This window comes from Lissotriton helveticus, chromosome 6, assembly GCF_964261635.1.
Source record: "Lissotriton helveticus chromosome 6, aLisHel1.1, whole genome shotgun sequence".
NCBI lineage: Eukaryota > Metazoa > Chordata > Amphibia > Caudata > Salamandridae > Lissotriton > Lissotriton helveticus.
In genome coordinates, this window is record NC_136067.1 from 880843272 (window position 1) to 880856680 (window position 13409).

General features: G+C 45.6%; 1 protein-coding gene across 1 annotated transcript in view; it reads right to left on the minus strand.

Annotated features, from left to right (window-relative positions):
* NUS1 (NUS1 dehydrodolichyl diphosphate synthase subunit) overlaps nucleotides 1-11665 on the minus strand; it is a 75055-nt gene extending 63390 nt beyond the window's left edge. The window contains exon 1 of the mRNA XM_078648483.1: nucleotides 11119-11665. Within this exon, the coding sequence (XP_078504609.1) occupies nucleotides 11119-11665 (547 nt within the window). The remainder of the gene's footprint in view (nucleotides 1-11118) is intronic.
* Between the last annotated feature and the right edge of the window lie 1744 nt (nucleotides 11666-13409).

Genomic DNA, 13409 nt, shown 5'->3' on the forward strand with positions numbered 1-13409 from the left:
CAGCCAAGGGAGCGGATCAGGAACAAGGATTTGAGTTGCCTTTTGAATTCCACAAAAGAAGGAATAGTTCTGATGTGCGGGGGGATGGAGTTCCAGATTTTGGGTGCGTTTCCAGTGAAGGAGCAGTCCGCTGTTCTTTTCTTTCTGGTTTTGGGTAGGATGACCAGGAAGGAGTTAGAGCTTCTCAGATTCCTGGCTTGGCCTGCTTTTTTTAGTTTATTTGCCAGGTATTCGGGTTTGCCGGTATGGAGGGCTTTGTGGGTTAGGCAGGCCGTTCTGAAGTTACTACGCATTTCTACTGGGAGCCATTTGAGTTCCTTGAGTGCTGGGGAGATGTGATCAGATTTTTTGATGCCGGTGATCATTCTAGCTGCAGCATGTAGTGTTGTTTTGATCGGTGCCAAGTTCGATTTCGGGATGCCTGTTAGGATTGCGTTCCCATAGTCTAGTGTTGACAGTACCAGAGAGTGAGTGGCCAGTTTGAGATCCTTGTTAGAAATGTAGGGCTTGATCTTGTTCAACAGTCTGAGGTTAAAGAAAGCACCTTTGACAGCATTCTTGATGTGTTTTACCATGTTTAGTTTGGGGTCTAGATGATGCCAAGAGATTTAACAGAGTCAGCTAGCGTAAGATTTCCTTTAAGCGCATCGATTGCTTTTAGCCATTCGGTGATTTGAGGGTTGTCTTCCTTGTTCGAGATGAGGAGTGCCTCAGTTTTGACTGGATTCAGTTTCAAGTGATTGTTTGTCAGCCATTGTTGAACATCTTTCAGGACATCATTAAGTCTATGTATGTCAGTGAGAGAGGAAGTTTCCCGATAGATTTGTGTATCGTCCGCATAGAGGTGAAAGCGGATGTTGGCTTTTCTGAGTAGCTTGGAGAGGGGTTCCATGTAGATGTTAAAAAGCTGAGGCGAGAGCACCGAACCTTGGGGGACGCCCTTATTGACCTGTTGGATTTCGGAGGTGAAATTCTTGATTTTTATTATTTGTGTTCGGTTGTGTATGAATGAGGAGAACCATTTGAGAACTACTTCGCCGAGGCCAGCTCTTTCTTGAAGAGCCTTGGTGAGGAGTTTGTGATCCACCGTATCGAATGCTGCAGAAAGGTCAAGGAGAATGAGGAGGCAGCATTTGTCTGAATCCAGAGACCGTGGATATCGTCTATGATGTTCAGCATCGCTGTTTCTGTGCTGCATCCTTGTCTGAAGCCAGACTGGAGGGGGTCTAGGAGATTGATGTTGTCCAGATGATGAGTCAGTTGCAGGAGTACACAGCGTTCCAATGTTTTGGCTAGTAGAGGGAGGTTAGATATTGGTCTGAAGTTGTTCAGGTCTGTTGAGTCAAGACCTGTTTTTTTCAGCAGGGGGGTAACTTGCCCAATTTTCAGGCAGTCAGGGACCACTCCGTTTTTTAGGGAGCTGTTTATGATGTTGCCCCATATAGGTGCAAGAGAGTGTTTCATTTTCATGATTAGTGAGGGAGGGATGGGGTCAGAGATATGAGCTGATGGTTTGGAGGACGAGATCAGCGAAATTATCTCTGCGTCTGGGACGGGGCGGAAGCTAAGCCAGGGGGTGCTCAAAGAGCCGGGAGAGAGAGCCTGAGGAGCAGCCGAACTGGTCTTCTTGGGGTGTGAATTGTTGGGGTCAAGTGAAAGTTCAATTTTTGTGATCTTTTCGTTGAAGAAGTGGGTGAAATTGTCGCAAAGATCTTTGGACGCTAGCACAGAAGAAGAAAGTGGTTTGGACATTTGTTGCCTGATGATGCTGTAAAGTTCCTTCGGTCTATTTTTGGCTTTGTCCAGTGCCTCGCGCAAGAAGCTGGATTTTTTTTTTTATGTGGTTGTTGTATTTCCTTCGGGCTGCTTTCAGTTGATCACGAAGGATGGCCGTTGGGTTGTTTCTCCACTTTCTTTCCTTGGCTCTTAGAGTTCTCCTTTCTGCGTTGAGGTCAGCGTTGAACCACGTTCTGGAAGGGATAACTCTGCTTCTTTTGAGCTTTAGTGGTGCAAGTTTGTCGAGTATGGACACTAGCACGGAGTTGTAGCAGTCGATGAGCTCATTGGTGGAAAGGTGCGCTTTGTTGGCCGGAAGAAGAGAGCTTAACTGATCATCTAGGATATCCAGGGGTATTTGAGAGAGGTTTCTTATCCATTTGGGGGGGTTTATGTGAGGTAATGGGGTGATTGATATGAAAGAGGATCATGTGGCGGTCTGACCAGTCGACGGGAAGAATGCGGTTGATCGTGATTGATTTCTTTTGTGAGGTTATAGCATCCAGTGTGGCTCCTTTGTAATGAGTCTCCTCGGTGCAATGTTGTTGCAGGTTGTTATCATGAAGGAGGCTGGATAGCGATTGGATTAGGGGATTGTATGTCTCATTCCAGCGAAGATTCAGATTCCCAAGAATTAGGTTATTGGAGTCACCGAGTGCGCCTTGTGCAATCAGGTCGGAAAGTTGTTCTCCAAAAAGGTTGTTTTTACCTGGGGGGTGGTAGAGCAGGTGACACCATAGAGAGTCTTTGTCATTGGTCTTGATGATGGTGGATAGGCATTCGAATGAATCGTAGTCAAAAGAGGTGGTTTCCGAGATGTCCAGGCTGTCCTTGTGGATGATAGCCACCCCTCCTCCCCTATGCTCTATCCTGTCTTTGGTAATGAGGGAGAAGCCAGGTGGTACCAGCAAGTCAAGGCAGGGAGGGGATATCTTATTTAGTCAGGTCTCTGTGAGGAACGCAATGTCAATATTGTGAGTGAGGATGGCTTCAGCTAGTTCTGTTGCGTGCAGTGAGGCCGATCTACAGTTGATTAGCAAGCAATTGGAGAATTGCTCCTGATTGCTGGCCGATTTATCTTTGATCTCCCTTGGTATGGCGGTGAGAACCGGGTATCTCGGAGGTTTAGTGCTAGGAGGGACTTTCCGGTGACCTGAGATTACTTGGATTTTGGATTTGGGAGAATCTAAGGCGGGGGTGTTGTATGTGGCGGCTAGTTGGGCTGCTTCGCTGTCTGACATAGGTGCTGCTGATCTTAAAGGCCTTGAAGTCAAGTGTTTTGTGTCTGAAAGGGGGTTTGGAGGAGTATGGGAAGGAGTATGAGTCTTGGACCTAGGGAAGGGGTCTTCGGTTTTTGCAGTCTGCTGTAGGCAGGATTCAGAGATCTTGTGGGGGGGGATAGTGAAGCTGGGTACTAGAGGTTTCTGTGGGCCTAGGAGAGCGGTTAGCGTTGCCGGAGTGAGCCGTCAGCGAGGGGCATTTGGAGGGTCTGCGGGCTATACCTAGGTTAGAAAGGATCTCCAGTAGGCCCTGGGTGATTGTGACAATCTGGTTTTCGAGAGCCGCGAGGCGTTGTGACACAGAGTTGAGGGAGGGGATTGGGGTATCTGGGGTAGCGCCAGGTGTGTTGTGGTTCGGGTTGGGGGGTTGAGGGGTCCGGGGAGAGGACGGGGGAAGGGGAGGGGAAGGTGCAGGGGGAGGCTTTGAATGACTGAGCTGGGATGAGGCTCATGGGATCGGGTTGAGGGATCAGGGTGCGGTTGATGGGATCAGGTAGAGGGATCAGGGGAGAAGGCGGGGAAGGGGAGGGGAAGGGACAGGGGAGGGCTTTGAGTGACTGAGCAGGGATGAGACTCGAGGGGAGGGGGTTGGGATCGGGTTGAGGGATCAGGGTGCGGTTGATGGGATCAGGTTGAGGGATCAGGGGAGAAGGGGAGGGGAAGGGACAGGGGAGGGCTTTGAGTGACTGAGCAGGGATGAGACTCGAGGGGAGGGGGGTTGCTGAAGGCGGAGGAAGGGGAGGGGAAGGGACAGGGGGAGGCTTTGAATGACTGAGCTGGGATGAGGCTCATGGGATCGGGTTGAGGGATCAGAGTGCGGTTGATGGGATCAGGTTGAGGGATCAGGGAGAAGGCGGGGGAAGGGGAGGGGAAGGGACAGGGGAGGGCTTTGAGTGACTGTGAGCAGGGATGAGACTCGAGGGGAGGGGGGTTGCTGAAGACGGAGGACGGGGAGGGGAAGGGACAGGGGGAGGCTTTGAGTGACCGAGTTGGGATGAAGTTCGTGGGGCGTGAGGTTCCTGGAGGCGAGGAAGTATTGTCAGTAGGGGGATGAGGGAGGCGGTAACTAGGGGAGGTGTGGCTGTTGGAAGAGGGGATTGAAGGAGGGGTTGGAGTTTCCTGTTGTGGCTGATTGGTAGTAAATGCCCGTTGTGAGACAATGGGGCGAGGGGGGGCGTAGCAGGCAGGAAAGATATCATGGAGGAGAGGATCATAGTCTTCTCTGTTAGTAGTGAGGGAGGGCGGAGAGAGGGTTGCGGCGCAGTGAGGTAGGGTTGGGGAGGTTGATCTTAATGTGGGGAAAAGGATGTCGAAGGCTTCAAGGTTCTCGTTATTGGCCTGGATAAGGACCGTGCCGTTGGTGTAGATGGTCACCGTAGTGTAGCCTCTACCGACCGATCTAAAAGGGAGTATAGTGGTAAGTTTGCAACTATGGGGAGTGGATGTGGTTTTGGCGATAAATAGTTGCGTTCTGATCACGGAGATCCAGTAATCAGGTCTCTCAGTATGGAATATAAGGTCCATCTTAGTCGGACCATTTGCAGACGAGTGGTAGATGTCTGTGATGAGGGTTTCCCTATGTTGACGGATAAGTTTCTGTTTGAAAGAGCGTCTCGATTTAGTAGAGAGGAGGGGGGCGAAGATGATGGTGAAGGAGTTACGGCTGTGGGGTTTCAGGTGGGTAGATAATACTTGAGGGGAAGGGGAAGGTCGGTCTCGAGCCATCCTGAAGGTAGTGAAGGGCGTGAGAGTACCTTGTTTAGTTACGGTGTTGCGCTAGGTAACGCGATTCACCAAGGTTGTATCTGGTATCCGCGAGCCGGAGAGTCCTTGAAGACAGCCAAATTGTAGATGATCCAGCATCAACTAGAGGATTGCGGGGAGGGCGATGTTGGCGGCTGAAGGTGGCTCCGGTACCTGTAAGTTTCGCTCTGGAGGTGTCCTGGGGTCACGGGAAGGCAGGGGAGCGTCGAGCACGTTAACATGTGATCGGGTGGACAGTCCCTGCTTTCCGATAGCGTGAGTCAGGCTGCACTTCCTTGCTTAGAGGTGGGCTAGAAGGTGTGGAGCTGAGGCGCCAGCTTTGTTAGAGGGCAGAGTTTGAGCGTTTATAGCAGTCATAGTGCCCGAGTTGTCACAGTGCCCAATCTGGGAGGTCAGGTGTACAAGGGGTGAAACGAACAATGTACTCACTGTTGCAGGAGAGACGGGAGCGCAAAGGGGAAATAACACGTTGCGGGCCCCTAGCCCGGTGTGAAACGAACAATGTACTCACTGTTGCAGGAGAGACTGGAGCGCAAAGGGGAAATAACACGTTGCGGGCCCCTAGCCCGGTGTAGGATCCTCAAAAGTGCTTCAGTTTCTTTAGGGGTTTGATGAGGCTTTGGGGAAATAACACGTTGCGGGCCCCTAGCCTGGTGTAGGGTTTAAGCTAGGAGGTGAGAGTATGAGTGCAGCTGTATGTTTTCATCGAACAGTGTTAGGCTGCTTGCACTTCAACATTTGTTACTCCGCTAGTTGCGCCTGAGTCCTCCTGCTGTAGTGGCTGTTCCTCCACTCCTTGGTCTGATTGCTTTTTTGTGTTCTCAAAGGTTATCTTTGGTTGGGTCCTATCAGTCTTGCCCATGGTCGCTATCCCACTCAGGATTGCGATATGTATGTTATCTGGACCAGGGCACTGTGGTTCTCCCGGTGGTCTGGTATAAGTCCCTTAAGTTTCTCTCTGCCTCCTGCCCCCAACCAATGGCTCCCCTCTCAGGGCCCAGGCCACTTCCTGGTGTCCGGGCGGCCAAGCACGGGTTTACACCCTGTTGTCTCCCTCCAAAAAAAAAAAGGGCCAATGTATCAGAGCTCTCTAGTAAGAGCTTGTTGTGTAAGCAGCAGTTTCAAGAGAAGAGCACTGTGATCCCATGCACTGCAGATCTCCTGTGTCCCAGGCCATCCGCTCTCCCGTGGCCACAGTCAGTCCTGCCGTGCCTCGCTACCTCAAGCTGAGCTCCAAGCCGGGGCGTCGGTTTAGCAAGGCCGAATGTCCCTAGCTGGGAAAAAGCAGAGATCGCTCCTCTCAGCACAGCACTGTTCCGTGTTATATTACACCCGGTGTGCTGCAGAAGAGGTACTTCTCTCTTCCTGTGGGATGCGTTTCGCCTCAGCCGATGTGATAGTGCTTTCCGCCGCCTAGCCCCCTCTGCACTCACCAGCACAAAGGGGATGTGCGTGGGGACACCTAGATCGTCTCGCGCCCCGGGGCTCTGCAGACAGTCCCAGCGGCGACCTCTCTGCTACTCCGCACCTCAAGCGTCTCCTGTCTCCCCCTCGCTATTTAAATGGGAGCTGCTCCAGTGTCTTCACACAACCGCTGCGGGGCTTACCTCCTCTCCGCTGGCCGCTCTGTCAGTTTCGAAGGTTGCTGGTCAGGCGTCACAACCTCCTTCCAGCGGTCAGCAGTGTGTCAGGCCGCTGTGCGTCTCCTAAGAGATTGTCATGTGCTTAGCCCTCTGACCTCATAAAGAGTTCAGAGGTGTGCGTTATTAATAAATATACTGTTTATTTTCATAACAACCTGTGTGGTGTCCTTTCATCTGGTATCAAAGGGGTTATATGTGGTAAAACATATGGCTTCACATGCCAAAAGAGTTTAGCCTAAGACTGCTTTGTCCATGCTACCACTAGGATAGCTGGTCTATAAGGTTGACTTACAACCAATCACCATAAGGGTTGTTTGGGAGTTTACGGTTGTGCTAGGTAAGGCACTATGATATTGATTACAGCTGAATTAGCCATTATGTTTGGGATATTTAGCGACTTTTGAAAGACCGGTCCATACTGTTGGTTTAGGAAATGGGACTTGGTTGGGCACAATGTCTACTTGTAAAGATGCCACAAGTATTCAATGTGCATGTTCCGAGACGGGATCTACCCTTTTCTCGTCACCACTGTAAGTGCTCACTGCTTTGCTGTTCACATAATAGCTGTTTTTTGTTTTATACTTTACAGCGTTCATGACTTCATAGGATACCACTAAAGTATTGTCTGGTTTCCATCTTTCTGACATATGTGAATTTTTTAGCGACAAGGTGAGATGATGTTATAATTTGATGTAGTGTTTAAACAGGGTTGGGGATTACTCTACACGCATCAAATACGTTCTGAATGGGTTGTGCTTGATGGTAACCAACATTGAGCAATTTGTTCCTCTTGCGTCAGTATCTTGCCATTGAGGCAATGATGAGGAGATGACTTGTTTAACCAACCAGTTCATTTCCTCTTTATACATGAATTATGATTGTCACATGGCTCCGTCAAACGCTAATGGCATTTTTTATTTTACGTTAAAGATTTATTCATTTCTTTTGTGATTAAGTCAGCCAATATGACACACTATGGGTCCTAATGTATGCCTATTTTTGTTGAATTTTGATTGCAGTGTTTTTTAAAGTTGTGGAATTGGTAATCCTTATCCATGATCGTGTTTACTACTATCAGCTCTCTGGTTAACCCTTAGCAGAAGAGCATATGGTGAGTGGTCCCTTTTAATGACCCATTTCTTTAGGGTTGTTCATGACATAAATTATTTAATCGCTGGTACCGTGCGGAATTAATATGTCACAATCTTTAGATTCTTTCCGCTATTTCTGATCATGAGATTAGACTAGGTCAGTCGATATGATAAATCATGGTTCCTAATATATGTCTATTGTTTATTAAAATTTGATTGCAGTGGTTCCTAAAGCTGTGGAATTGGTAATCCTTACCCACTTTTGCGTCTACGATAATCAGCTCTCTGGTTCACCTCAAGCAGTAGAGCACATGGTGAGTGGTTCCTTATACTGGGCTCCTATTCCCAGGATTGTTTATGACATAAATTGGCTGATCTTTGGGAGCGCGTGTAAATAATGCGTCACAATCACTAGATTCCTCCACTCTTTCTGATTATGAGATCAGGATTTTTTCTTGCCCCTTCCGTTTTTATTAAAAATCCACGCTTGTTAGTAACCATTCTCGAAGAAATATATATATATATATATATATATATATATATATATATATATATATATATATATATATATACACATATATATATATACATATACATACACATACATACACACACACACTTCCCTGGTTCTCTTCTACTGCAGTCTACACTATAGATTTGTACTTCAAGATCTCTCTATATCCTTTTCCTTTACTCTCTTTTTCTAGTTATATCTCTTATTATTATTTTTATCCATCCTTCCTCGCACATGGCTTATAAATATGTTTTTAATAATTAGATGTATATATACACACATATATATATATATATATATATATATATATATATATATATACACACACATATATACATATACACACACACATATATATAATGTGGTATCACTGTACATATTTATTGTCACTTTGTATGTTTGTGAATTAGTATCGTGATGTATATATGTCTCTTGATTGTAACATTTTTTGATTATATCATTGTGGTTTCTTCCATTCCGCATTGTATTTATTATTGTTTTATGTTTAATTTTGTTTGTACAGTTATTGTATGTAATTTGTATTTGTCATGATTATTTCCAGCCCTGACGAAGTTACGACGAGTAACGAAACGCGTTGGCTGTGTGTTTCACTTGGTAACATTACCTAAATAAAAGAAGAAAACTTTTTGGACTAAAAGCATCATCTTTGTAATTTCTTAACGAGTGCGACTTCCGCCTTTTGTTGAAAATGAGCTCATATCATTGTCTGCCTTCCTACACCTTACAAAACATCCATCCAACATTTAATGGAAAGCTCAAGTGAGACCATTATTTCAATATGGGAAGATACTAATGAGATATATCCGAGGCTTACTGAACAGTTCATCGATCTTTCTTATCCAAGCTACAAAAAACTCGTACAAATTAGACGACTCCTGAAGAAGAATCTAGACCCATTCCACCCCTGCAACCAATATGCCAATCTCCAAAGCCTATTCGTATGTAAACTATTTGTAAAAGAAATAACACTGCTTTTACTCAACTCTTCAATTTTACTAAGGAATATAACTTGACATTGGATAAACAATCTGGATGATTCAAACCAGGAAAAAGCAAAATCATCCTTTCGTATCTTTATGGAGTAACCTAAACCTCAGTGAACAAGAACAGCGTGGCCTTACTGCCTTTGAACTCAGCACTTGACAAACTCCATTGCCAGAGCTACTACACAGACTTCATCACTGGAATACACAAAATAACCTTAATATTGATTGTCTCATACCTGTCCCTCTTACCCAATATTGTGGAGACCCTCAGGGGTCAATCATCCCTCCTCTTCAACACACTAATCTATCCTTTTACTGGTACTAATTAGATCACTCAATTTTACAAGTTACAACTATGCAGATGATATGCAAATCCTTATAAAAAATGTAAGACCCAGAAGACCTCAACAAGTTGAGATTTTGGTAATTGCATTCACGCCTTAGATATGTGGATGACCATTAATGGCCTATTACTCCTCACCACACACATGGAGATCATAAACTGTAGACACTGGCGAAAGCAACAACTCACCGACATGTGGCTCAAGAAACTCAATCGCCAAACAGGAAAATAGAAGTAACCATGGACTGTACCTCAGATCACGTGATAAAGCCACAAGAGGCGTCTTTTACACAATGAAAACACTGCATTTTCCCATAACTCTGATGGCAACAAAAACTGCAAACTAGCCTCACTTGTGAATGCCAGGGTCAACTAAGGCAATAACCTATACCTTGGCTCTCCCTCCTTCATAATAGGACAAAATTCAACAAATGCAAAATGACACAGAAAAACTTCTCCTCCACCTTTACCCCCTCCCCCAAGAGAGTATAATGCCAGTCCTGTAAACACTTTAATAATAGCATTTAAATATCAGAAGAGCGATGACAACATGGCTGTTCCCAAGGAAATTACATCAAGCGCAGGCTCTGGGATAGGATCCTGGGACAGAACTCAGAATGATTATCCTACCAATGTAAGCACGGTTGAGAGCTGTGGGATGGATAGTACAGGCATTCAATCCAAACTGGGGAGCTATAACCAGCATAACCTTACAATGACCTGAAATACGGATGCATATGATAACAACGCATCTCTTGTCAACACAAAGTTACCTCAGCCACTTTGCAACTGAAGACAAGTAAGCTACAGTACATGGGACTCCAACCACAACTCCCACACCAGACTTCACATGCTTAGTAAACTATGTAAACTTTACCTTATACTTCCAACCATAAAATGAAAGATAATTCATCTAAACGTTATGATCGTACTCACAGCATCAATGTAATCCTTGTCACCATATCATATACACACCAATATATTACCTGATCCCAACTCATCAATGGGACAGGCATAATGTATGGAAGGATGTGTTGAACATTACTGGCAACTGGACGGCAGAGATACACTAAATACCAGTAAACTTAAATAACCACTCTAAACTAACAAACAGGCATTCTAAACCAAAGAGATCTGTAACGAACGGATGGCCAAAAGTGACCACTGTGCAGGTCCCAAATATGCATAGAGGCTAAGCACTCACTTCCTATAATAACAAAATAATGACAATAACGCAGTCCATCTTGGTAAGCCTCCTCAAATTACAATCATATAAAAGAGGACTGTAAAACAGATTACCTGGAAAGTCCGCGCTATATAAAAACGCATAAATAATAAATAAATAAAATAAATGACAGGGGAACACTTCCAAGGTGGGCTCACAGCGAACAACCCTGCCGTCCACACAAACACGCGTCATTGTGCGATACAGACGTTGCCAAAGGCTACAGCGCCCCACATGCTATGTAATAAAAATAGAACAGGGTCAGAACAAGCTTTATACATAAACACAAAAGCCTAGTAGACTCGGGAGGACAACACGAAGTAATGTGACAAGTAAAGGGTGGTTTAGGAAGGTGTACCCCTGTGGGCAGTCATAGATATGCCCAACTGTCAATCTGATAGTTTAAAGGATGGTCCTATTAAAATTCCCGTCAGCATCGACGTGGAGCGTCACGGCTTAGGTCACGGTCTCTTACCTTGGTTGTCGTAGACGCTCACGTAGGAGATGCCCACGGCCACGCACCACAGCACTAAGCTTGCCATGTCCGGAAAACTCTGCTCCTCTTCCGCTACCAAAAGCCCCACGTGAAGCGGCAGTTTCTCTGGCAACTTGTGCCCGTTCTCGAATCGTAGCGCCTTGGGTCCCCGTCTCCTGCCGGGCACAGCCCTGCCGCCACCCCCATGAAACGGCCGAAATCCCAGCGCTCCCGGCACAAGCAGGGCAGTCGCCACCCGCACGAGCCCTCGCGCCCAGCCCCGGCTGCAGAGCGCGCGCCAGGCCAGCAGCAGCGCGTGCAGCAGCTGCCAGCCCAGCGCGAGGAGAGCCGCCAGCGCCGCCATGGCAAGAGCGTAGGTATCCTTTAGGGCAGCATTGCCCGAGACCGCCCACACTCCTCGCACGGGCTCCCAGGTCACCGAAGGAAGCGCCAGCTGATCAATGCCAACGCCGCAGTCTGTCTGCCGCCATCTTGGATGTAAACTTTCAACTCTCACCCCTTGCTCTGGCACATGGAGGCGGCTCATTGGACGGCAGGAAAAAGGGGCTGAAGTTTAGTAACCAATGAAAGAGCTACAACGGAGGTCTTACCAGAAGAGAGAAGTACTGGTTGTGTCTGGTTCAATCTGTCAAGCGACCGCTCTTCTTTGAAGGCAGCAACAACTGGGATGTTTTAAGTGAGTGACAGTGTAGAGGTCGTCTTGTGTGAAATGAGACACAGAAACAACACATAAATAGCTTAATAATACAAACTGATATATATGTCGTCGGCATTCTAATGCACACTGCTACAGCATGTCCCTTTAGAAAAACAGGAAAACGAGAATAGAATAATACAAAACCGGACACATTTCGTATAAAACGAAATCTTGAAACTTTGAAGCCGCTTCGACAACCCTCTTCGTAACATGCTCGAATCCGTCTACACAGCGAGCATTAGACGCACTTCCTTGTCGGTGATGTTATCATCACCACCGTTTCAGCACTGATAAAAAAAGAATGATCTTTTCTATTAAGGATTATTGACACAAGTTCCAAACAAGTACAAGCTTGCCATTCAGAAGCATCCATACATGTTTTGTACTGGCGCAAAATGTTCTCTTGTTCGCGTTTGAAAACACCCACAGAACTGTTGTTCCACCACCATTTATGTTTTAACAACAGCTCTAGCTGATACCTTTATAACTTGAACTGGATCAGTAAACTTGGATTCACCTTTTAAAATATTAGTGGGCTTACGTATAAGTAATGGCGAATTGGCTTGCATTTATAATTATCATTCGAGTGACTTTTGTGGTTGTGAGGCAAAGGGTTTAAATCCATAACATTTAAAATTCATGTAGCCCATTTGACCAAACAGTAACAACCAGAAATCGGTAACTAAAGTTAGGTGGTCTTAGTACACATTAATAATCAATGCAAATTAAGCATCATTTGAATACAGAATTTAAAAAAGAAGCATTAGTCAATGCTGTCAATTCAGTCGGATAGCATTAGCTATGCGACAATGTCGCCACTTAAGTACAAATGGTGAAAAACAGTTCTTCTCAACATGTATAAATCTTAAAATCATCTAATCAGGGCTCTAAGTTTAGATTGTGAATGGTTCATTATTGACAAATCTCAGAGAAATTCAAGAAGCAGGAAGGTGACATTTTAGAAGCTGGAAAGTGTCAGCAACATGAAGATGTCAGTAGAAATTTTCAAATAGGAAACAAGTGTTCAGCATATAGCTTAGCTTTACAATTGTGAGAATAGGGTAAGCAGAGAGGTCTGTACCTCTCAAAGTCCAAAAAGGGTCTGCCATAAACTCTAACAGTGAATACATTAATTAAAACATATAGACACATTCTCATCATCCGATCCTCACACCACCCTTCGAGGGACTGGTATTGCACTCCACATAGCACACTGGCAACATCTTCAGATTTTCTCATCCCACAAAACCTGGAAGTTTACCCGACCTTAGGTAGTAAACCGTTACTGATACGTGATGAATAGGAGGCCTCTTCAACTTATTAGTTGTTCAAGTCTATGTCAAGATTTTCTTTAGCACTCACTGTCTCCAATACACATCACTCCTTTCTCTAGCTACTGAAGCTTTGAAACCACACCTGCAGAGGAGAGAACATGCAAGGCAAACAAAATGCATTTCAGTTTCAGGCCTAGTTAAATTATCTATGGTAAACCTTCACAATGTGCACTTGAGGTAAATGATTATATGTGCATGTAAAACTTCAAAATAAATCAAGCAAGCTAAATGCGAACATA